This window comes from Malaclemys terrapin, chromosome 1 (assembly GCF_027887155.1).
Source record: "Malaclemys terrapin pileata isolate rMalTer1 chromosome 1, rMalTer1.hap1, whole genome shotgun sequence".
Lineage (NCBI taxonomy): Eukaryota > Metazoa > Chordata > Testudines > Emydidae > Malaclemys > Malaclemys terrapin.
In genome coordinates this window covers 108,775,169-108,802,639 of record NC_071505.1, presented here as the reverse complement: position 1 = coordinate 108,802,639, position 27,471 = coordinate 108,775,169, and the positions used below count along the sequence as shown (strand labels likewise).

The window sequence follows — 27,471 nt, the reverse complement described above, 5'->3', positions numbered from 1 at the left end:
GGAGAATGGGGGAGGGGGCACATTCCAGGTTCAGGCCCGTCTCTGATTTATAACAAGATATTTAGTACAAACCTTCCATCCCTATGGAAAGAAAGATCTAACAGAGAGCTATGATACGTGCTGACGGATATATGGCTAAGGGCCCATGCTGAGCTCCTCTGGAGAGTCAGCGCTGAGTAATCTTGTCTCCCACTGACTTCAGGGACGACCTCACAGGATCAGGCCCTGAGAGAGCAGAAAGGCAGAAGTTGCAGGGCTGAGCAGACACACTGGCTCAAACCCTTCCTGCTCTCACTGCCTTGATTTTCAGGAGAGTTTGGTGTGATAGTGCACTCTATATGATTTTATGAAAATATGTTAATGAGTTTAAATATAATGTAACTGGAATATGTTTCATGCAAAAGGTCTCTTGTAAGGTATCACTACAAAGCTTATAATCTACTGAGTGTGATCATCCTATTTGTATAAATGTACCACTTTTGTATCTGAAGCTAGAAATATCAAATATAACTCTGAGGGCCTATTGTAATTATGCAAAGTGTGGGCCATTAATGGTGGTTTGAAATCTTGATGACTCCCATTAACCAGAACCATTGTCTGCAGATGGCTCTGTTTTACTTGTAAGTTTCCCTGTATACATGTGTGCTGGTGTGTGCTGGCAAGTGGGTAATGAAGTCTTACAGTGATATGTGAACTGAAATCCAACTTTAACCTGGTGCTTTTCCATTGAGAAGGAGCGGGTGGGAACCCAGAGAGGGACAAAGGGTTCCCACCTTATGCAAAAGATATATAAATGGGTGGAACAGAACAAATGGGGCAGCCATCATGAGGAATCTCCTAGCTACCACCTGAGCTGGAACAAGGGCTGTGCCAGGGGAAAGGACTGTGTCCAGACTAGGAAGGCATCCAGTCTGTGAAAGAGACTTATTAAAACATCTCTCAGGGTGAGATTTTATCTGTACTCAGTTGTATTACTGTATTAGGCTTAGATTTGCATGTTTTATTTTATTTCACTTGGTAATTCACTTTGTTCTGTCTGTTACTACTTGGAACCACTTGGATCCTACTTTCTGTATTTAATAAAATCACTTTTTACTTATTAATTAACCCAGAGTATGTATTAATACCTGGGGGGGGAGCAAACAGCTGTGCATATCTCTCTATCAGTGTTATAGAGGGTGAACAATTTATGAGTTTACCCCATATAAGCTTTATACGGGGTAAAACGGATTTATTTGGGGTTTGGACCCCATTGGGAGTTGGACATCTGAGTGTTAAAGACAGGAACACTTCTGTAAGTTGCTTTCAGTTAAGCCTACAGCTTTTAGGGGACGTGGTTCAGTCCCTGGGTCTGGGTTTGCGGCAGACTAGCGGGTCTGGCTCAAACCAGGCAGTGCACTGAAGTCCTAAACTGCCAGGGCAGGAAAGAAGGGGCAGAAGTACTCTTGGCACATCAGGTGGCTGTTCCCAAGGGGGTTCTGTGATCCAACTCATCACATTTGGCTCTGACTCTGTCCCTGGCAGTGTTGTTTGTCATGGTCCAAGAGCGGTGCTGAGCCAGCACGCAAGCAGTGGGTGTTTCATGTCTTCTACTGGTGAAGAGTCCCCTACAGGGGGCCCTCCCCTGCATGAGTGACCTGAAGGGGACTAGATCCTTCAGGACTGGGCAGTAAAGGAAGCCCAGGGAGGGAGACAGCCTGAGACCCACAGAGAAGCCAGTATTGGAGGAAAACCTGCCCTCTCAGACAGGGGCCAGAAGACCAGCTAAGACTCCTCCTGTCCCCATTCACCATCCCAAAGTCAGGAGGCAGCAGGTGAGTGATGGTCCTGCAGACCATGGTGGGGAGGAGGCCAGGACTGGCTGGAGGCAGGTGCTGGAAAGCACGTATGGGCCTCAAAAAGCCACTAGCAGTCTCCAGCCTGAAGTGCGGGACTGATGGAAGGGGCTCTGACTTGCAGGACCAGGAGAGAACCAGGATCAGCAAAGCCTAATGGAATGACCCGCCAAGGGTAGCAACTGAACAGGAACAGAAGGGAGCCTGAGATAGGCCGAGCAGGCTGGGGAACCCAACACAAATGGCGCTGGAGGCAGCCGTGTGGTGCGAGACCCTCAGCTCATGGAAGTGGATGAAATGGCACTGTTGGCCAGCCCTCGGGGATTGCAAAGGTAATAACAATCCATTACTTGCGTATCTTCTAGCCAAAGCTCTCCGAGCACTTCACACACACCCACAGCTTTGGCCCCCATATTTATTATCCCCATTTTACAGATAGACGCAGGTCAGTGACAGAGCTGGGAATGGAACCAACTCTCCCGACTCCCCAACCTGTCCCATAACCACAAGGCAGTGCCTCTCCTCCCCTTGTTACCCCGATCACCTTCCACAGTGTGCCACGGGATCTTTAACACCCGAGGAAGCTGTGGGGCCTGGTCTCCCTCTTGCTCACCCCAGTTTTACATGCCTATAAATCCAGTGACTCTGGTGGTTCTGGCTGCTGATTCACACCAGTGTGCTCTCTCAGTCAGGCAGGGACTGTTACGTTACTCCTAGCTGGCTGAAGGAGCTCTGGGGAAAGAGATGCTGAAAGGCCAGAACAGCGGCTGCAGCAGCACCAAAGAACGCAGAGCCGTAGCAGCCCCTCATGATGCAGAAAAGTGTGTGTTGGGGGACAGGACAAGGAGAAGGTGGAGCACGCTCACCAGGAGGGGTGCAGCTCAGGGGGGATGTGGGGAAGGGGAGGGGCAGGCATGCTCACTCAGAGTGGGAGGGGACAGTGCAGGGGGCACATTCCCTCAGAGTGGGGGGCCAGGGGCATTCTCAGAAGGGGCAGGGGAGATGGAGGGGGGAGCACACGCACTTGCAAAGGGAGTTAGGAAGGGGGCAGGGCACACTCACTCAGAAGAGGAGGGCAGTTTGGGGGAGAGGGGAGGGGTCTCCGCACTTACTCCAGGACGTCCCTGTTGAACTGTTTCTTGCTGTTGCCCAGGAACTCCCCGATCATCTGGCGGCTGAGGCCCTTGCGCTGGAGCAGGAAATGTGCCACCCCAATGGGCGTGTCCGGGATGAAGCCCCGAGAGATCAGGAACTGGATCCCTTTGTCTGGATTTCTGGAAGAGAAGGACAGGGACGGTGAGCCGGACACTCCCTTCGGGGCACCATTGCCTCTGGAAGGAGTCCCCTTGGGGAGCCCTCTCCCACATTGCTCCCATTAATGTGCATGCTAGTGACTGGCCTAGGGGATCCATCCAGCCTGCAGGGGGGAAGCCTCACCTGACCCCTGCCATGTCACAGGTTAAGGGGGTAAAAATGGTTCTGATTACAAGGACAGAAGCATCCATGGTCCCTGTCCAGGTGATGTGTCACTCCGTGGGGCAGCCTTGACCACTCAGACTGGGGCCTCTACAGGGACTGCAAGTGCACTGAGAACCTAGTGATGAGGACACAGCCTAAACAGGCCATAGCCTTCCCCGCAGCCCCCACCCCAGAGCAGCTCTGTGTGTTGTGTCAGTATGTTTGTCCCTCTCTGTCTGCTTATGGAGCTCTCTGAGAGTTGCATGTGTGTGACTCTGCAAGTGCGTGTGGTTCTGCAAGTGTCTGCGCCTGAGTGTGTGTTGTTTGTGTGCACCTCTGCATGTGTCTTCATGTGCATGAGCATCTCTGAGATCATGTGTGTTTCTGTGCACAAATATACACGATGTGTGTGTCACCCATGTGTGTTTATGTGTGTGCCTCTGGATGTAGGTATTTCTATGTGGCCCTGTGTGTGTGTGAGTATGTATGTGTGAGTGTGCGTGTCTGTGTATGGCACACAGGGGCGTACTGAAGGTTTGCATTAATCTCTTTTGTCCCTATTCCCCTGCCCCTCCGGCAGGCTGTCACTTATGATGCGCTCTAGCAGACAGCACTCTGGCTGTCAGTCAGATGCACAGGGGAATCGGCGAACGCTGAGATGATTTCCAAATTCCTCATGGTTCTCCAATCCAGGGTGGTTGGTGCTTCCTCGTGAGGGAGGCAGGAATGTCCCATTTCTGTCATTAGCCCTGGCGCTGGGGAATTTTGCAAAGGCTTAATGAATGAATTTGCACAAGCAGCTTCTTGGGGGAAACAGCACAGTACACAGTAGCACATGAGTGCTTGATTCCTCCGTGACCTCCACTGCTCAGATCTACTGGGTGATTAGGGACTATGCAAACAACTCATCCGTACCCAGGATGGAACAGCGTGCCAGAAAGTGCATCGTCCCCTGTAGGAGAGCCCCATGGGGCAGACAAGAGTGCATGTACCAGAAATATACCCAATACCATGGAATTACATGAACAGAATAAACTGAAAATTGATGAAGTGATAATCCTAGTGGAAAAAGCGAACTCAGCCCATTCAGTATGCACGTGGGAGTTTGGTCAAATACCCCAGCGAAAAACCCAGGCTCACATAGCCCATTAAGCGCTACTTAACACATCATGTACATTGGGCAAAATGCACTTGCCGTGCTATCCCACGAGGCTCGTGTGTCACCTCTGAAGAGTCAGCGTAAAGAACACTACCAAACACAAGCATCACAAGGGGTTGTGTGTGTGTTGAATTCACATTCAGCAGTGAAAGGGTTTGGAAAGTGCACCTGCAAATGCACCTCTGGGGCATCTCAGCAGATGCCCAAATGTCAGGGGCTGATCTCAGCTACAGGTGCAAATCCAGAGTAATTCCACTGAAGCCAGTGGGTTTACTCTGGATTTACCCCAGTGTACTTAAGAGCTGAATGTGGCCTGCGAATAGAACTGCCCTACCATGGGCATGGATGTACGGGTTGGGGAAGGTGGGGAAAGGATGGTGCAGGAAAAGTAACAAACAGGAAGATGTAAAATAAAGCAGCCCCCATCCCCCATCTCCCTTTAATTTACATTTTACCATTCCCACACTCCCTTGGCTGCAACTAGAAGATAACATGATGTACACATTTGAAACTCCCATTGACTAAAAAGGAGCTTTCCCTCTGCTTTTGCCAGGGGCAGAATTTGTTCTCCATAAAATACCAATAGGTGTGATGCACTCTCAAGTAGCAGAGTGACTGAATGCCACACAACTGAATACTGTGCTCTGTGCCAGTTACCTTCATTTATTTTATCCACGTTATGTATCTTACATCTCCATTTACATCACTTCTGAATTTGGCCCCTGGCGTTCTCCTCTGTCCCTGAGACGCTAAGCCTGGCCAGTATGTGCTGCAGGATTCTTACAGTCCTGCTGGCTTTCCCTCCACCTACACAGCTACCTGCCCACGCACAAACACAGTTATTAGAGCAACACTGCATCATAAGGAACTCTCCAGTCCAGGAATTCCACCCCCTCGCTGTGGAGTGTGGACTGGGTAAAGTGCCACAGCATAAATGCAATCACTACGTTCCCAGGAGCCAGGTCCAATCCAGAGTTTCACTTGCTGAAAACTCAGATGGGGACTAAATAGCACAGTGAGATTGCTAATAGACAGTGGAGCCTTTCACTTTTCAGTCAGGCCAGTGGTGACTGTTTGATGGCCCTATATAAAATGGGTTTTCTGGGCTCAGTCTAGTTTCTAGTGGGCAGTATTCACATCACTATAAGTACCAATCGAGTAGCCTCTTTGCTGGAAGTCTCAGTAGGGAGGCTAAGGACTGCATGGGTTATATAGACTGAACTGCCTTCTCAGCCCCAGAGACAGTCCCCTTTGGAGCTCACTGGTGTGTCTTTGCAGAAGAAGCTTGTCCTACTGCTGCCCTTTCTGCACAAATGCATAAACAGAAGACTTCACTCTCCCGGACTGACAAGCTGGCACCTTCCCTCTTCCCAACTAAATGTCTTTCTGAAAAAACTGACTCTGACAGGTGACAGGCATGAGACTGGTCACAACTGGGTGGAAGACATGGCCAGGAGAATGTGGTTCTGAGCAGTGCGTATTTGACATGACTCTAGTCACACAGAGACCTAAGAGATATGGTGAGCCTGGGTCAGCAAGTGGAAGAAGACCAAAGCAATCAACAAGCTGCTGATTCATCATATGTGTATCTGCCAAAGTGACTGCAGGAGTCACAGGGAAAAAACATTCACACCCCTGCTTTACCATCAGCTCAGTGCTCATGTCAGCTACATACACAATTCAAGCCAGACGAAGACAAATTGGTGCAGGCACAGTTGCCAGGCATGTCTGTGAATATATAAACATTTTAACTCGCAAAAAGCTGAGCACTGAGTCCATCTTCAATAAAACACCCATTCAGACCCAAACAAGCCGAAGGCCTGTCTCTGTAAAACAACTGGGCAGACCTGAGCCTGTCTCCTACGTAACCAGACCTGTGTGCCACAAACCCACCTCCGGTGTCCGTCCTCTCTGTGCTCCAGTCTCCACACGACTGCCAGCCAGACCTGAGGACACCCCAAGCCTCTTTCTGATAGAACATGTTCAGACTTGTTTATGTTCCATTCCCATCTCAGGTAAAATGTCCACCCACATCTCCGTGGGCCCTAAATCTGTCTCAGGGTAAAACGTCCATCCAGAGCCAGGCCCAAACCTATCTGGTAAACACCCAAAAGATGTGGGTGTGCAAAATTTCCCCCTAGTATGCAGCTTGGGCTCTCCTCAGAAATCATTCTGCTAACATCACCATCCAGGGACTGGAATGAATACCAAAGTGAAGAGTGATATGATCAGATTGTGAAAGGGCAAAGAACTATATTTCCCAGGGTTCATTGCAGTCAAGAGAGTCTCACCTATAGGCAATGAGCAAACCCAAAGTTCCTTATAGAGCCTCAGTCGCCTTCCGCAAATCCAAGGTACGTGACCTTCCACGTTACCTCTTCTGACTCAAATCTCTAGGCTGCTCTGCCTTTGCTTTCACACCGACAGCTTTTTTCACAGGGCATCGTTCTGAGCTGTGTGATAGATTGTGATGACTAAATTGGATTTGTCAGGTGAAAAATTCTCCCCAAAATACTGAAGGAAAACAGCAGCTGGAGCACTCCCCTGAGCTAGTTAAGCTCTCGGCACTCTAAACACAAGGCCAGGGCTCAGTTCTCATTCAGAAAAGCCCCACAGTGAGTAACCAGGGCTTGGGGACAACCCCAACCCAAGAGTGCCCTGTTGTCACTAATGAGAGGGGGTCTGTGTCCCTTCCCCAGCTGGACAATCCCCTCATCTGGACAATGGTCGGGGTGCAATCTTCAGCACTCTGGACAGTAACCATGGGGTTTTAGGTTCACTCCCCAGCTATGGTGGAGTATCAGGACAGCGACCAGAGAACCTAAGTTCACTACTCACAGGGCAAAGCCCCTGCCCTGTAGACTTGGGACCTGAGTTCAGTCCCCAGGAAGTTTCACCCTGGAACATAAATGAGTTACAACTACGGGTGAATCTAGCCCAATACCTTTTATAGCTTCTTATTGTCATCAATGGAGAAAGCCATGTGAGATTAAAGGATTTAGTCCCATTAGCCACTTACATGTTAAAGAGGTTCAGCCCAATGCGGTAGAGCCGCTTCCTCATGGTGTCTGTGGAAAGCGTGGGAGATTTGCAGCTGGCTGGATTCTCACAGTGGTACCGTGGGAGGCTCAGAATCATGGCCTGCAGCGCTTCCTTAGAAGATACCTCAGATGCCGACTTGGCTGACGTGGAGGTGCTACTGCTGCTCAGCTGCTCTGAGTTGTCTGCATTTTCAGACTCAGAGCCCTTGCCCTGCCCAGTCTCATTGTTTGAGTCAAACTGGAGTTTCTGCACCACCATTTGTCCTTGCTCCATCACCCCTCCCCCCAAACCATTGGTGTTAACGTTCACCTCGGTGAAGGTATGACTGTTCTGGAGGACCCTGGAGTCCGGCAGCCCTTCCAGGGCAGCCTGGGCCTTTTTGTCTTCCTTTTCCCCATCCCCTGGGCTTTCTTCAATTCTGGCAGCTTGAGAGAGCCCAGCCTGGGCACTGCTGCCAAGACAGTTCGCCATGGACACCGAGGTAGAAGATGAGACTGAGATATTCTTGTTGTCAATCTGGACCGTGACATCCCGGAAGGCCATCATGAGGGTGCTGCTGCTCTTGGGCAAAGTATCTGGCAGCAGTCCCTCCTCCTTCTCTTGCTCCCTCAGTTCTGCTTCCAAGTCCTGGTTCGGCTGCATTGAGCTGGCACTGAAGGTTTCTCTGATCTGGTACGAGCTGCCATCTTGTAGGGAACACATGGTCTTCAGGCTCCATGTACTGAGGGCATCATCAATAGATTTGGCCAGGGACTGAACCTGTTCCGTGAAAGAGTCCTCCAATTCAGTCAGGGCCCCGCTGATGGTGACTGGCAAAGATGGGGACCTCACCAAGGGGATGCCCACAAAGTTGTACCCTTCCATCAGGGCTTTATCAGCAGAGAAGCTTTCAGAGTTCTGGACCCGGACTTTTCTTAATGAGATTCGGCGGGGCATGCGGCTCTCCAGCAGGGAGTTCCGGATCTTCTCAAAGTTTTTGCTGAGTTGGTACTGGCGGAAGGCAGTCTGGATGGTGCAGGCTGCCCTGCGAGAGACCAGGTGCCCTCCGTATTTGTGCTCTAGCATTTCGATCTGAAACACACACACAAACAAGATTTTTAATTGACTTTTGAAGGCTGTCCATGACCCCAATTTATACACTGATTAGTTAGCAATGACACTCAGTGGGACCTCCAATACTCCATTAGCCTTTTTCCACACTGCGGTGCCCTGGGGATGTCTGCTGGGATTGCAACAGAAGGGGATCCCTCACAGCAGTGCCCTGGCCATGCCTGCTGACAGTGTGGGCTTCCTCAAAGCTGTGCCTTGGGAATGCCAGCTGGGGTATCCGCAGTGTGAGCTTCCTCACCGCTGTGCCCTGGCAAAACACCAGCAGAGTGAGCTTCCTCGTGGCCGGGGCCTGGCAAAGCCAGCTGAGACACTGGCACTGTGAAATGTGTACAACAGGACACCAGCCTGTGAAATTCTTTGGAGTAGAGTCTTGTCAATGCAAGTACAGCACTCCCGCAGTGTGACCCTCCCAAAGCTCCATTAACACTTCTACATCCCTCAACTACCTCAGCAAAGTGCCTCTAGAGAAAGGGGAAATCACTGAGAAGAAGAAAAAAAACTAAGGAATTTTAACTGTCAAACAAGGGCTCAGATTAAAAACTATGGACCCAATCCTGTGAACGAGTGTCCTCAACTTCCACGGAAGTCAGTGGGCGTTGAGGTTGCTCAGCATGTGACAAGAAGTGCTCCGCATCTCTCTGGGTCACACCTCTATCTAAGCTCCACTCTTCGGCCCGGTGCACTTCTAGACTATGCAATATCTCCTGAGCTGCTAATCTCTCTCTCTCTCACACGCACACATACACACACACACACACACAAAGAGCTAGGAGACATAACAACTTTAGTCAGAGCAAACCAGCCACAAGGCCTACCCTGGTCACTTCATTATAGTTGTTTCTGTGCCACAGTCTGGCCAGTTTCCCACATGAACCCAAATGCTGTTTCCTTTTCCCAGTCCTTCATTTTTGCTCTGCAAGTGAAGCCCAAGACATGTGCCAGAGGAGGATGCTGTCTGTCTGCTTCATACATCACCCCAGCCTCAGTCCCGATGAGTGATCAATAGAGAACAATGTGGGAGGGATGAAGATGAGGGATGATGATGCTGAGGGAAGCAGAAAGGACAAACCCTCATTATCCCCATTGAGATGTGGCTAAACTGCTGAGCCTGGCAGGCCCCTCCCGTGTCTGATAAAGGACTTTACAGCACATGTACAGAGTGGGGGGTGAGAGAGAGTGAGAATGTCAGGTAGAAATGAGGCGCAGGATAGAGAGCACAAGCAGGCTCAATCCTGCATTAACAAGTGAGCTGTTACATGACCAAGTTATTTCTGCTTATTAACAGGATCAAGGGCAAAGAGGGGAGCACATGGTTAATTGCCTTATATACAGAGGACAGGCCCATTCTCAGACACACCGTGTCCGCCTGCACTGCACGCCTTTTTGGTCCATGGTTTCAAGAGTGGGTGTGCAAAGACCTTGAGGTTTATTACATGCTCACTGCGGCCAGGACCAGATTCAAGCATAGGCAGACTACGGCTGTATCTAGGTCCCAGCTCCTGGAGTCATGTGATTGCATCAGAATCTCAGCTTTCTTGTCTTTTCAGTAGGTTTCTGGACCTCACAGCTGCAAATCTAACCTTCAGAAAGTGAACCGAGTGCCTGCCTGCGTCTGCAGAGAGCCTGCAACAATAGCTTTAAGAATTGCCCCATGTGTCTCAGTAAGCTATTAACTACAAGATCCGCTGCTGTGGGAGTGAGAGGGGCTTTTGCAGATGACACCTCAGGAGATGACTGTGCGTGGTAGGTGAAGAATGCTATGGGCCCAGTCCTCCACCCCTACAGATACACCCCAGCTGCTGGGTTAAGTACTAAGGTACTGATTACTGCCACACTCACCTCTCTAGGGGGGAGAAAGCATGTGGTCCCTACTGGACTCCAGGGGAGGGTGCTGTTGCTGCTCCTGGAAAGGAGAAGGGAGCCTGTGCCACTCCAAATGGGAGGTGGGGGCTATAGTGCAGGGGCAGAGCCTGTATTGTAGTGTGCCTGGGGCCCTGGACTGTCTTACGCAGCCCTTAATGCAGAGAACGACACCTAGTGCCCACCCATAGGGCCAGATTCTCCATTGCCTTGGACAGTCATTTATACCAGTGCAATGTGGGTGCCAAATCCTGCCAGATCAGAATGGGAACCATTTGCACTTGCTTAGCACAGGTGTGAATAACAGCCCCAGCTAAAGTGCAGTGGCAGATCTAGCCCTGAGCCGGAACACACCAGCTTTGCCCATCCTTCTGCTCGCCATGTAAGTAAGTACCTGCCGGATCAAAGTCAAAGTACCTTCAGACCATTTATCCCCATAAACAGATCGTGGAGCCAGCTGTAATGACAACAGGTCTTGTCAATAGTCTTAGCAGATGAACTAGGCCTCTGTTTGCCCCTGGTATTTTGGGCTGGCCCCAGGGTGCAGGGGAAAGCAGAGGGTTGGGGGCAAGGAGGAGATGCTCTCCAAGACTTATCACACCCTGAGCTCGCCCCCGGCCCCCACCAAACTTAAATTTCAACATACAATCAGGGCTTTCCCTTTCCACATCTTCAAAGCACGGGAAGGGGTGCGGGACAGTTTCCTCATACAGTCCCCCCACCTCTGTGAGAAATTAGGACCTATCCCTTCCCCACCTTCCTCGGTACACAAGGCTCATTTAAATATATGCCCATTAAACCCTAACTTGTACAGGCACAACCCAACCAGCTGTGACTGGGAACTGACTGAGAGTCCTGGGTACCACAGCCTGGCATAGCAACAAGGAGGCTAGTCCTGTTGGGGGGGGAGGGGGGAAGCAGCCATTTGAGAGAAGGGATAATAATAAGGTACAAAACCCAGCAGAACCAGGGGAAGCAGCATCCTGGTAGTTTTCCAGGTGACAGCCATTCAGGAAGTGTAAATCTCATATGCTCCATTCTTATTAGAGGCCAGGATGAGATGTAATTGCTGATCTGAACTAAAAGGCAGATTCCTCCAAAGCAGAGGCCAGTTTCTGAACAGCAGAGTTTGATGGCATTGGTTCTCGGTGGGAGCCATCTAAGAGTTCAAAAGAATGGGCCAAAGCCATTGGCACCCCTGTTACTGCAATGCCTGGCACTCTATAAACCCCTACAAGCTATTAGGGAAATTAACGCCAAAGGGTATTCCCAATCTTCGCTGCTTCCTAAAGGCCCTGCTAAGAGCTCTCAAACGCAAGCCAAGCTGTCCGAATACTGAGCACTTTGACAGAACTTTCTATCCAAGAAGCCCAAAGAGCTTTTACAAAGGAGGATCAGTATCATGAGTCCCAGTTTACAGATGGGGAAATTGAGACATGGAGACTTGCACACGGGCATATGAGTTGCGTAGCAAAGCCAAGAATATACCCCAGGTCTCCTGACTCCCAGTTCTGCACCTTGCCCACTGGGCCATGCTGCCACTCCACTTCAGTTGGACTAAATCTCTTTCTCGCTCTCTCCCTTTCAGGAGCGTGCAGCTCAGTGATTTCCTGAAGTCTGCGATATTCACATTTGCCACTGGACCGATTTAAGGATTTGACACAGCCACGGGCCCATCCCATTCTCCTCCTCTAGCAAGGGGGAAAGGGCATCCATTAGCACTCCATGGCAGCAGGAGCTTATGGAGATGTATGTCTGGCTTGTTGCAGGAACCTTCTCTTTCCACTTGGGAGGTGAGAAAGGGCAGACATGATTGGCCTTCTCTCGCTTCTTGTAAGCCCCGTGAATCACAAGTAATTGCCTACTTAGAACTATTCTTCTCTGTGGAGTGATCCTGCATCCAGTGCCAAAGGAACTGAAAAGCAGGAGGGAGGAATTAAAATAATAATTAGCTTAATACATTTTTGGCCCTCAAGGCAAGCACCCAGTCCTGTCGATTCAGGCCCTGTGGCTAAATCCGAAACAACTGGGAAATCTCTCTAGCTAGGAGGGATTGTGCAGAGATGGGAGTTTTTACAAGCCCAGCCCCAGGCAAACCCCAGTGCCCAGCCTGGATGACAATGTATTTGAGATACAATCCCTGCGGCAACGTGGCCTGCAGCATGTTCAGGCAAACACAAATACACCACTTCTCCAGAAGCAATGGGCCTGATGCTGATATCACTTATATCAGTTTTCCTCACTGGTGTCCAAGGAGTTACTCCCTATTTACAACAGTGGTAGTGAAAGGAGAATCAGGCCCAGTGACTGCATCTGAGCTGCCCAGGGCAGGCTAATATGTCTGATGTAAAAAAAAGAAAAGAAAGCTGAGAACGTCTAAAGTGCCTTTCTTACTAATGTTCTGCCTGCATCCCCCACTCCCAGACCCTTTTCTACTAAGCACCCCAGCCCCTCACAATGAATGGAGCAACATTGAATTAAGGTTTATCTCTGTTGCTTATTGAATTAAGGGGCCCTGTGGTGATGCCAGAGGACATGCTCCGTCTCCCATCACCCAGTGTGGCATTAGAGGGGGTGATGCGCTAGTGGAGATGCTGCCCTTCATACTTTGGACGTGCTTCATTTCCCAGCACAGTGCAAAGTCAGCTGATGACATACCGTGCTTCAGCACCTGAGCTAACTACATCATTGAACTTCACATTGTGGTCTTAAGGGGCTTGCTGCTGCCCCAAATAATCCAACGTGCTCCATCTCGTGGTACAGAGAGCTGTGCCCTCGGAGGCAGGCAACCAGCCTTCATCTCTGGTCACGATCCATCCATCAACACGCCAGCATGGTGTTAGGAGGCACAGTGCTGCCGCAGGTGCTCTTCTTTATATCCTGGACATGCACCACCTCCTACTTCTCCAACATGGGGTGTTTTGCTGCCAATAGGTATTTTCCTTTGTAACGTATACGCACTCATCTCCAGAAAGCTAAATAGGGCTTGAGGCATGAGGTGCCCTCCTCCAACATTTTGAAATAAATATTTTTAACAAAACTAAAGTAGAGCTTGAAGGTGCTATGATTAGGTGGATTGTTGTGGCAGTGAGAGAAAATCAAACTCTGAGGGCCCAGTTCTGCCACCTGTACTTGCACTGAGTAATACCTTACCGGACAGGAAGTCTCATTTAAATCAGTGGGATGACTCATGGAGTAAGGCACTACTCAGGGTGAGTGAGAGTGGCCAAATCCAGCCTGAATTCATATCTTCCTTATTCCAGGAAAGGCGCCTCCTTCTGGGCAGGTCTAGGGTCCATTAAGGAAAGCCAAGAAGAGAATGAACATGGATACTGCAATCTCCCTCACCGTGGCAAACGTGGCTCTGCCTATGGCAGGCTCAAGGTCCTTGGAAGGTCAGTGCTGAGAGGAACCAGAATTGAATGAACATGGGGATAGACTCTCCCTCTGTCTCAGATCCCTCCAGGGCTGGTTTGGGCTATGCTCGAAAAGCAGTGTTTGGGAGCCCATGGTTAAATGGATTTAGAATTAAGAGCTCATGAGCCAGATCCTCAACTGGTATAAATCAATGAAGTTTCATGACTTGAACAGGGATATGCCAATCTACAAGCGGAGGACCACCATAAGTATATGCCATGTTTGTTGGTGAAGCTTGTTCGTTATCATCTCTCGTTCCCTTGCCTGCTGTGAAACAAGATATCTGACCAGCTAGAATTGTAATACAGCTCTCCATAAAGACCCAGAGACCCAAGTACTTTTTGCTGCTCAGTATTTGGGTGGGTCATTAATTGGAACTTTCTGCTTGGGGGTGCCAGAAGCATCTTGTGTGAATTGGAAGGAAGAATTCCCTGCAGCAGCTCCTTGGGTGTGAACCTGGTCAGATTCAACTTTCATTTTTTAAATGGTTCCTGGGAGAAGAGGGAGAAAGGTCCCTCTGCAACAGCTTCTGAAGCCGAAATAATGTGCCCATCACTGCTTAAAAATCATCCTTCTACCACTGAGCATAATTCGGGCAGATTGTGTCACTGACGCTTGTTCAGTCTCCTGGTTTGCAGGGCCTGTGCACGAAGCAGCCTCCAGTAGAGGACAAAAAGGACAGAAACGTTCCTCGTAGAGTGGGGCTTTTTTAATAGCAAATCTGCTGTGTTTTAATCTGTAGCAACACAGTGCATGTGAAGGGCGACATTTCTTCTCACCGGCTATGAGGTGGGACCCCAGAATCCCCTGCTGAGAGGAAGATGTGGAGATGCATCTAGATGGGACTGGGCTGAACTCTGGAGCTAGGCTAGAGACATGGGTGTAGACAAAAAGGCTGCTGCTTTGTGAGTCGTCTTCTCTCAGTCTGGTAAGTCTGCCTATCTCGAGAGCATTCATCACCATATTGCTGCTGCTATTAGAGATACACTGACAGTGTGCTTGGCGCTGTACTGGAACACATAAAGACAGTCCCTGCCCCAAAGAACGGACAGTCTAAAGGCTCTATGTGAAGGTGGAACAGAGCTGTGGAAGCTCCTCTGGATAAAAGGTACCCCTGCTCTCAGAACTCCCCAGGGCCAGGTTCTCCCCCTGAACAATGAGAGACCCTGATCTTCTGGGATGCCTATAGCAGCATGTGCTCACAGCATTTCCTGGGGGGCTCTGCAGCCCTCCACTGCCTGCAAGCCCTCTCTAAAGCTAAAGTCAGGTTTGAGTAGCTGGGACCATTCTGAACTGGGGAGGGGGGAGCGGTGCAGTAGAGCCCAAGCAGTTTAGCTGAGGTGATGTCCTGGCCAGGCCAGAGGAAGCTAGATGAGGCCCTCACATGTTCCTTCCTCTATAGTCCCTGCACAATGTAGGGGCCAGGCGTGCTCTGTGGGGAGGAGTATGGTTACAGAAACTAGGCTAGCACGTTCACAGAGAAATGGTCCCCCGTGGTGTGAATGTAGCCCCGCCCGCCCCATCCCCCTCTCCCGTAGCCTGAGGAGGAAGCCGCTGTACCTGTTTATTCTTTAAGTCAAGAGAGAGCTCATAATCGGAGGCAGCTGCATGGGAACACGTGGCCGTCCCTTTGCTGCGCTGCACTCTCACTGGGGAACCCGTGTGGTGGAGGCTGGGCTTCTGCACCAGAGGGGAGCACCCCGCTGCCTGCTCCTCCTGCCGCTCTGCATGCTGGGCTTTTAGCATCAGGGTGTCGGACCTGCCTTCCTGGCCACTGTGTCTGCCGGCCTCCTTCGGATCCTCCGTTTCACACCCGGGTTTCTTGCTGGTGGAACCACAGGAATCGTCACTGTGAACAAAACGCAACGTTTCGCTTTTTTTATTTGGTTTTTGGATTCTCTACCCTCATTAACTGATCTTCATGTCAAATGTTCAGGGAGCCTGGGCTGCAGGGTGGGAGCAGGGAGTGGATCAAGACCGTACTTTGACTCAGTAAAAACACTGGCCCCTCCCACCCAGAGAGCCAGTAGGGTGCGACACACACCCCAGCCAAGCCAGAGTCATGTGACTCCCAGCTGCAGCTTGTCTGCCTCCCCAGATCATGCTGGGATATAACATCAGGGACTGAGGAGATCGTCCTGGGAGAAGGATGCATCACCTCTTTCCTGGATCTTGTCCTAGCTACAGGTGGTTAGCCAACAGACATCACTTATGTGCCTACTGCTTACTAACTGACTGACTGCTACGTTTGAGGTCCCATTTGATTATGGAGACTGGATCCCAAGGATTCAAGGAACTTGTTTTAACTTCCCCGTGGAGTATTTAAGGGCACAAGGAAATGAAACACGAGTGGCTGAATCTCATGGAGCAGCCATTGGCTTCACAGCCAGAGCCACAGACCATAAGGAGGCAGCAAGGCACTCTGGCAGCCCTGGGATCCAGAAACACTAAAATAAACCTATAGAACAAAACATTAGCAAGTGACCTCCAGGGCTTCCAAAAAGGAAACCGTCCCATCCTATCCCTGAGAGCAGAATCCTGCACTGACGGTTCCCAATGGCGAGAGGATCACAGCCTTCTTCCCTTACAGCTACATCTTCTGGGCAAATGGATAATGGTATAAAACCGGTGCCCATTAACAATGCATTCTAAGGCAGCTGAAAGGTGCTGTTGGACAGTATGGGGTCTGTGTGTGTCTGGTCCTCTGGAGATGTTCAGTTGCTCACCTCGCTTGCTAAGTGTTTTCTGAAATTAAACAGAGACTTTCATCCTCAGGGGAACTTTCTGAATGACTGAATCTGATTCTCCTCTTCAGTACTACACCAGTGTCATTCCACTGACCACAGTGGAGTTACTCATGATTTCCATGAATTTACAGACTAACCGGATCACATTCTGATCTCTGTTGCACTGATGTAAATATGTTGTAACTCCATTGACTGCAATGGAATTATTCTGATTTAATTGAGATCAGAATCTGGTCCTGGAAGGCCATTTTCTCAACTCTCAGAGATATGCATATGTAGTATATTCTATTATTTGACTTGATCCTTGAGTACCTCTGGTATTTGAATCCTCATATAGGTCCAGGGTATCTTTAATGTCAGACTTGTTATATTGTAACTTCTCTTCCCTTCTGGTGTATATTTTAATAATTTTATCAGCAGCCATGCACTATCCATTTTCTTTTGATCCAGCAGTGTAGCCTTTTTCATAGTACAATTCTAGGGATGACCAGGTGACCATCGGTTTAATTTCCCATTTACTTCAATGGGAGCAGGACCGGGTCCTACAAAGCTCACTTAGCTGTGCAACTAGGCACCGATTCAGCAGATCATTTAAGCACTTACCTAAGCGCTTTGCTGAATCAAGGTCACTGAGGTTCAGACTTCCTCTACTGCAGTTCAGAGCCTGGGCAGTTGACTAGAACACTGACTTCCCGGAGAGCATAGCTGGCCTCTGGGTGCCAGAAAATATTCATTATGGCCCTGATTCTGCAAACTTTAAGCATGTGCTACACTTTACTACCATGAGCAGCCCCACTGATTTCAACAGGACTATCCATGGTAGTAAAGTTTAGCATGTGTGTAAGTGTTTGCAGGATCAGGACCCATTACTTTATGGGGTTATACTTAATCTGTAGTATGTTGCATAAATTTGGCTTACTGGGCACTTTTCAAATGAATGGCTCTCACAGTCTCTGTTTGTCTGGCAGAGTCTGGAATCTGTGTGAGAGAGCAACGCACAGTGCTACCAAGATGCCACATTTGGCCGAGCTATTATTTGTTAGGGAGGTAGTTGAGGGAGTAGGACATTATAAATATTTTTTTAAGTCAAAATTGTCGCTTGTTTGTATAAATCTAAATTTAAAAAATTAACTACTTTACAAATGGGCAGAGTTAAGACCGTGTGTGTGAATTGACCTGACTTGGAGTGCTTACCCAAACAACTTGAACATTGTTGGTCTGGTAATGTAACTTATTTGTATGGAATTTCCTAGAGGTGTTTTTTGTTTGTTGGTTGGTTAAAAGACAATGAAGAGGGGGAAACAGAGGGAGCATCACTTTCCAGGCCTTTGCAGCTCTGCTGGCATGCTATTAATTGGCAACAGTGACTAGACACCAGAAGAACACCCTGTCCTTCCCCCATAGGAGGGCTGGAGGAGAGAGTTCTCTCCTGGAGCTGCATGAGGGCTACAATGCATCAGGTTTGAGGCTCCCACTTGCCAAGCTTACAAAGGACCTGATCTTAAACTCAATGGAAGGATTCCCGCTGAGCAAGTGAGTGTTGGATCCGACCCAAAGTGTTCAGCAGCCCTCTTTAACATCATTATACTTTCGGTACACTTCTCACTGCATAATTAAGAGCCTGCGCCTGCAAAAACTCATGCACCTGCTTAACTTGACGTATGTGAGAAGTACCATTGATTTCAAATACACTTCTACCCCAACATAACGCGACCCAATATAACACGAATTCGGATATAACGTGGTAAAGCAGTGCGCCAGGGGGGTGGAGCTGCGCACTCCGGTGGATCAAAGCAAGTTCAATATAACGCGGTTTCACCTATAACGTAGTAAGATTTTTTGGCTCCCGAGGACAGCGTTATATCGAGGTAGAGGTGTACTTACTATGTGTAAAGTTAAGCACATGCTATGTCTTTGCAGGATCAGGGCCTCACCTAGCCACACCTGCCCATACAATGTTGCCTTTAGTGGCACACTTTCTGAGCTCAGTGAAAACTCCCATACAAGATGTAAAGTGCATGTGCAGCATGAGATTTTCTAAGGGTCATAACTCGGTCAAATCAAAACCAAATTTCAATGGAGCACTCAAAGGCATTTCTCAGTGAGAGCTATTTCCATGCTAAATATAAACTTTCCAACCCCCTACTGTGCGGGCTGTCGAGCTGTTCAGAAAATGGTTGCAAACATTCCTTCTACAGCGGAAGTCGTATCTTTTTCTACGTTCCTTTTATGGGGAAAAGGCTGAACTGTTTTTGCTCAGATGTAAAAAACAAACCAAAAAACATACTCCACCTTTAGGCAAGAGACCAAGGCTGGGGAATTTCTGCTCATTGTGTCAGCTTCAGAGAGGTAGGAGCAATAGAAAATGGGGCTGGAATGGTGCTTGTTATGCAACCTCACCTGCAGCATTTCAGTCGCAGCTGCTCCTGCTACAATGTTCTTTTCTTTCAGTTTGATCCCGTGTGAGAGTCCCTTGTAAAGTAATTACAGGAGGGTGGGGGGCTATTCCCAGTCCTTCCTCGGTGGAAACAGATTAAGTCCCCATATGGGAAACCTAACTTCTTACGATTCAAACAGATATTGAAATCAAAAATAAACTAACGCCTTCTATGTTGTTCCTGATCCTTAGCCCCTATCCTGGAGATCTGGCTGGGTACAGACTGGAGTTTCATCCAGAAAGTGTTTGAAGCCTGTGAAAAAGAAGAGTGCTTTCCAGAGAGTTTTAGGATGGTCTCACCTACAAGCATGCTATCTCAAGGTATGATCTTCTATCTTCCTAAGCTAAACAGGGCTAGGGCCGGATAGTACTACATGGGAGACCTCTAGACCTGCTGCAGGAAGTGGTCTTCTTATTAGATGATTCAGTTGGTGGCAATGCTCCCAAAGTCAGTATGGAACCAATGCCTGTGGTGCTACAGGGGTACAGAGCTCTTGAATGTGCTGCTTCTTGGATGAGACAAAAATCAAATTTTTCTAACTGCTTGTAATCATAAAAAATTCCATGTAGCGGCTAAGTGCGAACCCCAGTGCCCTGGCCAAATTCCAACTATGTTAATTACGTTCTGCATCTTGTAATCAGAATTCTTTACTTGCTGTTCTAAAGTGCTGGGTAAAATTGTTATGTACTATTAATGAGATCTGTATTTCATTCCATGCTATTCTTGCATGATGGGCAGAGGGATTATATATGGTTTGTACAATCAACTAGGAAAACTTTGTAAAGTTCTTTGGGATCCATTTGATAGATGCATGATCACTTGCATCCAGGTATAAAACGGACTCAACCAATTCAGCTGTTTCGTTATTTCTGGATGCTCCTATGTGAGTTTTATGATCTAAAAACACTAGCTCTGTTGGTTACTACTAATAGAATTTGGTTGTTGTAGAGAAGACACCTGCTTAATGTTTCAGGTAGTTCCTGCCTGCTATTATCTGCTAACCATGTATCCATCGTTGTAGACAGAAATCAGTTGCTAAAGTTGTTCTAAAATTAAGACTGCTGATGAAGTTGATGGATATAGAGAACAGGACTCTGGTCATTTAGATTAAATACTATTGCTGGTGTAGCACGACGCATGTTGCTAAGCAGGAATGTCAGTGTTCTAGAATTGAATGTGGGTGTCTGCTTGGAGAGGGGAGGATGGTGCTACAACCTCATTTGGATCTACCCCTTTGATGCACTAATAAACTTTCCTGTCAGTGTGCTGCAAAAACAAATGAGGTCTCCAGACTTTAGCTTCTGTATGTGGAGAAATACCTGTGCTTTTCTGGGCGTTTCCTTGAAGATTTTCTGAATTTCTGTGAAGGGGAAAAACAGGGAGGGCTGGAGGGAGGTGACAGAGGAAAAGGAGGACTGCTCGGGTATTTTTTTAATGCTTCCTTTTCTCTTTTACTACTAACAGTCTACAAATTGCGAAATGATAAATGCAGGTTAGTGACTCCCAAATCCCTGAAATGGACATGAGTACCAGACACATCACAGGTGCTCTTGCCTTTCAGGTTTGTATGGAATTGACATGCCAATGTTCTGGAGTGCACTGTGTTGTCTGTGTGCTGGAACAACCTCCATTTCTGTTTAGTTCTTGCATTGTCAAAATGACACGCTGCCCCGGGGTCCTCTTGCACTCCACACTGATACTAGAGGCTCAAATAGCCATTGTTGATAGAAATATCTTCTTCCATTTGCAGCTAGGCACGAGACTGTGCCTAATACTGACAGCTATAGACCTGGCCATGGTGATCCATGTTTTCAGGACCACCAGATATGAGCACTGTGATGCCCCATTACTTGGGAAGGAACAGGCAAACCCTGAAATATATTCAAATGCAGATAAACTACATCAGTAAGTGGGAGCACATCACCTGGGCACTCCAGATACTACACTGGCTCCTTATTGAAAACCAGATCCTGTTCAAGATAATGGTGCTAATCTTCAAAGCTCTCAAAGAATTGATTACGAGGTACGTGGTGACCACCACTGCTCCAGGGCCAGGACTTTTCCATGAGACCTACCCAGCTCTGGAACAAGGCAGCTCTCCACAAGAGTAAGGCTTGTTAGAGTTGCGACTAAGCTTCCTCGGCCACCATCCTATGGCTACATAACTAACTGCAGGTCAAAGTGCAAGACCCATCTCTTTGCTTTAGCTTTCCTACAATAAATTATAGCAAACAAATGGCTAAGGCCAGAGAGAGTTATAGGGATACACACTACATAGTTGGGTGGGGAGGATGGAGTGCTGGAGAGAAACAGTTGGAACTCTTTTCTTTTTGTGGCTTCATGTCACCCCACTAATGACTCCGGATGGCTGTTTTGGGTGTGTGACTCACAAACCTTCCCTCAGGGTATTAAAGCTCAGTAACTTAGATTTATGCTCTGTGCTCAGGCAAAGACTAGTCAAGATGACAAGGCTGCTTGAGTGACCATGCTCCTCCTTGAACCTATCTCACAAAGCTGTTATGAGGATCGATTAGTTACTGTTTATACAAAGCTTTGAAATACTTGTAAGTATTCAGTATTATTATGTCTGAGGTGTTGGTAAGATTTCAAAGCCTTCAAAGGCTACAGAATCAAAACCCTTAGAAAGTGCCATATGCAGAACTCAAAAAAAAGTTGCTAGCAAGAGCCAGGAGCAGGGAACATGGACCCTATGTCTGCGAGAATCTATCTTCCCTCTCAAGACACGTCAGCACTTTTCCCTGCCTCCTCTTTCCTTCCTGAAAACAACTGCTGAGTTGAGCATGGTCCAAAATGCTTTTTCAGTTTCTTCCATCTCAGTCTTCCCTAAGGACATCCCTGGCATATGGTGAATGTGTTGATCAAAACTCAGTGAAAAATGGCTCAGGCAGGATTGGTGACATATTATGAGATTTTTTTTTCAGGGTTCAGGGACTCCTGATGTGCTGAGATGGAGTATTGGGTGTCTGAGCTCAGCAGAATTACTGCTAAGGAGTTTGTAAGCTGGGGCTCGGTGGTGACTCTGCAGCACACTTCTCCCAGGGCATATTGACAATGATGTAGGACAAACCGCCAGCTAGCTAGGCAAGGATTCCTCCTCTTGGCAGGTTAGTATTATTTCCCTTGCCAACAGATTTTTAGCTTTCTTAGATATTATCCTCCAACAGAGACAAAAATAGAAGCCAAATTCTGATTTCATTTACATCTACATAATCCTCTTCAAGTCAACGGCGTCTGATTCTCTTCTCACACTAGTTTTACACCAGCGGTATCACTCCTGGTTTACAGTAAGGTAACTGAGATCAGAACCTGTCCTTATTTGTTTATATGTTTTAAAAAATCTATAGCACATACTTGTAAAATATATTTAACAATACAGCAAATATATTTGAAATTAATTACATTTCACATCCTTTCCAATAGATTGAACGGGACAGCATCACTTAAACATTATCAGAAGGGGTCTTTGTGATACAGCTAGAGAATATCATAACATTATGTGGTGCCTCTCATCCCATGGGATCCCTGTTTGCCCAAGTTAGGGCATTCAGGTTCCATAGTTTGGTATTGAAATTGGTCTTAAACAGGGCACCATGTATTATGGAACTCTGAAGCTGTTGCATAATCCATCCCATTGCCATGGAACGGTGCTCCAGAATCTAAGCTTTTATTATTTTTTAAAGCAAGTTTCTAGTCCTTATGGTTGCAAAGATAATCTTCCAAATGTGAACCTATGCTAATTGCCTGACTGAGCACCCAGATGCTAAATTAGATACCCTTCCTTATATGCTTCAGTGCTAACACCAGGATCTCCATACAGTATGTCAGAATCACTTGTCAATCCAAAATACAGCCACCAGTGAGGTGGAACACAGCCGCTGCCACTCTGCATTGGGAACATTAGACAGCAGTTTTTAGTAGAGGCTCCAGACCTAATTCTCTATTGCCCTGCACCTCGTGCAGGGATTTACACCATTTCAAAGTAGGTGTAAAATGCTCGTTGGTCAGAATGGTAATGATTCGCACCCATTTTTCACTAGTGTAAATGACATGAAAGGCAGTGGAGAATCAGGCCTCCAAGCAACAACATTTGTATATGGATCCGATTTCAACCATAGGGTGACCCTATGTCCTGTTTTGGCCAAGACAGACGCCTTTTTAAACCCTGTTCCAGATGTCCCAACTTTTTTGGCAAAACTGGGCATTTGTCCCATTTGCTCTTGCCAACTGATCATCAGTTGTGCCCCCCTAGGGGCAGTGGTGCTGGAGCAGTTTGTATAGTGGGGGTGCTGAGAGTCACTGAACCAAACTCTAAACCCTGTATATGATGGAAACCAGTTCAAGCCAGGGGGTGTGGCGGCATCCTGGTTCCAGTACCTATGCCTAGGGGGCCACAGAGGAATATTCGGGGGTGCGAGTGGTGACATAAGGCACCAGGCGGCGGGGCTTGGGCTGTCAGCCTCAGGCAACCTGGGAGTTGGGCGGTCAGCCTCAGGTGAGCGACAACACCCAGGTGGCTCAGCGCGGTGTCCCACTTTTACTTTGGGAAATACAGTCACCCTAAGTATAGCCAAGTGTGAAGTGTGTCCAGGGTTTGGCTTTGATCTGTCCTAAGGAGAGAGACTATTGCCAAAATTTAATTCAGTTCCTGGATCCAGGCACAGCTTCTGAATACTCCCACCCATAATATTCTAGACCATTCAGATTGGGGCCTACCTCTTGCTGTTAGGAGGGACAGATGGATGGGCTTTGGCACACTTGGTGGAAACCAGTATAGGGCCAAATTCAATGGAGACTTAAATGGTGAGGTAAGTTATATGTTGGGTATAAGATGGTCATAAAATGAGTATAAGTGGCAAAGTGGTGAAACCTGCATCACACACACACAATGGGTGTGTGAACTAAGTTTGAGCTGAAGTTAATGGGAGTTGCACCCACTCATGCATTTGGTCCAATGGGAGTTGCATTTGCTTATGCCAAGGCTGAATTTTATCCCAGGATGTTGGAGATGATGCAGTAATGGGGATGGGGATGTAAGTTAAGGTGGTGGTTTCCTAGACCCACTTTCTCCTGTTAATAGCTTTTCCTGCTCTACCTCATTTTGTCCTCTTGGCATGTAAGCCATCTATTTTGCACATCTTCAGGTTTCCACTAATACTGGACAGGGTTTTTTTTTTGCTGAATCTTGACCACCTTTCTTTAAAATCATTCAGCAGCCAGTGGTTAAATCAGAGAAACTGAACTCTCTGATTCTGATCTCACAGCCACTTAACCAAAATGTTACTTACACTCACCCTGAAGTTGGCACTTCTCATGCCAGCTTTACATTTAGAGGGAATTGATGTGAGAATAGGTTGAGGGGGCTGAAAGTAAGTTTAAGTAACAGCAACTTAGTCTTTGTCTACAATGGGATTTCAGCCATTTGTGTAGCTGAATCAATGCAAACCCTTAGCATAGTCAGGCAAAGCCACTGTTGCATTGGTGCAATTTATCCTGTCTTAAAACTGTGGTGTATTGGAAACTAGTTAAAAATGACAAGCTATCACTTCAGGTGTGAGAGATTTCCTGGTCCTGCTTGCAGACTATGGGGCTCTAAGGGAAGCCATGTGGTCAGGGTCATCTGAGTCAGTCAGCAGACAGGCAATCTGGAAAGAGCCAGCTTCAAGCAAGGTGGGGTGAGTTGTGTCTCTCTGTTTTAGAGACTAGCCTGTTTTCGCTCTCTCTGTTTTTGGGTTCTTGTGTGTTATCATTCTGAATTTTAAGTAATAAAATAGTGTTACGTTGCAACCTTCCAGCAAGGGTATTTATATTTTTATCTAACTTCTCTCTGTGTATGCTGTGAACATAACAAAAACTAGGGTAAAACCACCAGTGCAAATAACACTGCACTAGTGTAAATCACCTATCTGTTTATCTTAGGGTTTTATACTACTGTCCAACACCATAATAGGTTTACACTAGGCTGTGTACCAGTGCTGCTACATCTCTCACTGAAACCCCAGTACAGACTTGGCTTTATACTCCTTCTAGACTCCCTTAGACTCGCCTCTAAATTTAGTCCAGTATCAGTCCGCTGTGCCAGCCTCAGTTCTGTGCATGTCTTCTCTCCCATAGACAGGACGCATGCTTTCCTTTTTTCAAAAAGAATTGAATTGCCCATGAAAAATGACATGTAAAAAGTTCACAGCTGAGGCTAGATTTATAAACCCAATGAACAGTTCAAAAGATTTGCAAAACTACCAGCCTCGGAGACGTGGCTCTCCCCTAGTAAGTAAAGGGAGGGTGGGAGTAGGTCACATGTGTATCTGAATGTTACCATGTGGGAATATGTCACACGTGGGTAGCAATATGTCACATGTGTCATTACTCAGGAATTTTCATTGCGGTTCTTTTGTCTGTTCAGTGGTATTTCTGGATCCCAGCTGGATAGTTTTTCTCTCATCTTTCCTTCTTCCATCAGTGACTCCTACTTCACCAGCCTCTGGAACATGGAGCTCAGCCTGTGGAACTGCAGCCTCTCTTTCAGCTGCCCACTGTGTTTATGCCCTGGATGCCACCGTCTCTGCATTGCCGCCCTGTCTTTGTGGGTTAGATGCAGGAGGAGATCCTGCAGCTTGTCACTGAAGAGTAGATTATGCGTGGCTACATCTCGCACGCCACCTGCACATACCAATGAGGTGTGAAAAACGCCAAGTGGACACTGAGGAGGAGGGAGTCTCATTCTCTTCAGGGTTTAATTACTTTTACTTTAACCCCAGACCCCTCTTGCCTCTACAATGTTTGGTAAACACGACCTTTTAGAGGAGGGAAAAACAGATGGCAGCCTGCATTAGTGTAACTGCCCGCTCAGCGCCCCAGGAAAGGGAAACTTGGCTTCTCAGAAGCAGTCTTTCTGCCACTTCGACTTAGATCTCTTGGCTCCTTGTCCCTAAGGCAGGTTTGAACATCACCGAATTTGCTCACAAAAGCCTGCCTATGCAATCAAGCAGAAGATAGAATTTCACTGTTAAGATAAGATGAGTTCAGGGCTGGGAGGCAGCGGGACCTGCGTGGAGAAGGAACACCTGAGTTCCCCCAAATTTCATCTACCCACAAACTGAATCAGAAAGACTCGCACAACTCTTGGATTGTGTGGAACTGGTCACTGCCAGGCGGATGGTACAGCACAGTAGGAGTAATCTTGTGGACTGTACCCTTTTCAGCCTGGTGGGATAAGCTTTGATATTGACTATGGCCTCCTAGAGATTATGGTATCCCTCTTAGAAAACACCCGCAAGTTAGCACTGAAAGCAATGAAGGATCCTACCTCACAGAACGCCTCAAGTTTCAGAGATAGTAAGACACATTGGCTTTGTTTCTGGCCTCACATATTTCATCCTCTGTAGTCAATGCAGCACTGTCCATGCAGTTATGACAGCAATCCCCAGTGATGAACTGTCCTTTGTGTTAACCTCAGGAGAAAGAAGCTCAAATACCCTCAACAGCAGCAGCAATGTGATCTCCCCAACAAACGTATCCCAGTCACCAGCAACCTGTCTGAGAGATGAAGTTCAGATCCAGAGTTGGATTTACCCAAAGTTCCAGAGAGGTCAGATCCAGCATTTTGGTTTGGCCCATTGTACAAAGAGACCAAGATAGAGGCTTTCAGACTAAAACTTCCCCACCTCAACTTCTCCATCACTGTCACCATCACCAGCCCGGGCAGTGGGAGCAATGCTCTATTCCTCTTCCTCACAATCATATGTGTCACGGCAACTTCCAACCCAGCTTCACCATCTTTGCCTTCTACACACTTTTATCTTTTCTAGGTCACTGCCCTTCACTGAGTCTTTAGTCCCTCTTCTAGCTCTCTTCACTAGAATGGTGAACGAGATGGCTCAGTAGCCTACACCTCTAGTTTGTCGTATCTAGACATGCAGGGCCTACAAATTCAATGTAACTTCAGTCTTTCATCTTTCTGAGGCAGATAAATCAATCCCATTCTGCAGTTTGTTGTATAGGGGTCTTACAGATGAGATCATAAAAAGACAGGATTTTATATTGACATCAAAGATCTAGTGGCACTTCTATACTAAGAGTCAGATCCACAGCGAGTGTACATTGGCATAGCTCACTGGAGATTTGCTGATTTTTACCAGGGGAGGATCTGGCCCTGTAAGTACAACTATGTTTTTGAAACCAGCTCATAACATGCTCATCCAATCCTGTTGAGCTGTGATCCCCATACCAGCATTTTTCTCAACAGAGTAATGTGCCAACCATTTTTGTGCATACTGTGATATTAGTGCCTTCTGGGAAATCCCGGGCAGCTGCCCCATATGGCCACAGTGCCCAGAGGACAAGTACACAAAGCAGCACCAGCAACGCATGGAGCAATGCTATCTGGG

General features: G+C 47.7%; 1 protein-coding gene across 3 annotated transcripts in view; it reads right to left on the bottom strand.

Moving 5' to 3' along the window:
• Nucleotides 1-27,471, bottom strand: part of IQSEC3 (IQ motif and Sec7 domain ArfGEF 3) — a 119,609-nt gene that overhangs the window by 20,682 nt on the left and 71,456 nt on the right. For 2 of the 3 annotated variants that reach the window (XM_054034863.1, XM_054034853.1), the window contains exons 3-5: nt 15,442-15,730; nt 7,472-8,565; nt 2,948-3,109 (exon numbers count right to left, since the gene is read on the bottom strand). In XM_054034863.1, coding sequence (XP_053890838.1) covers nt 2,948-3,109; nt 7,472-8,565; nt 15,442-15,730 — 1,545 coding nt within the window. The remainder of the gene's footprint in view (nt 1-2,947; nt 3,110-7,471; nt 8,566-15,441; nt 15,731-27,471) is intronic. The other variant, XM_054034868.1, reaches the window with a different exon arrangement.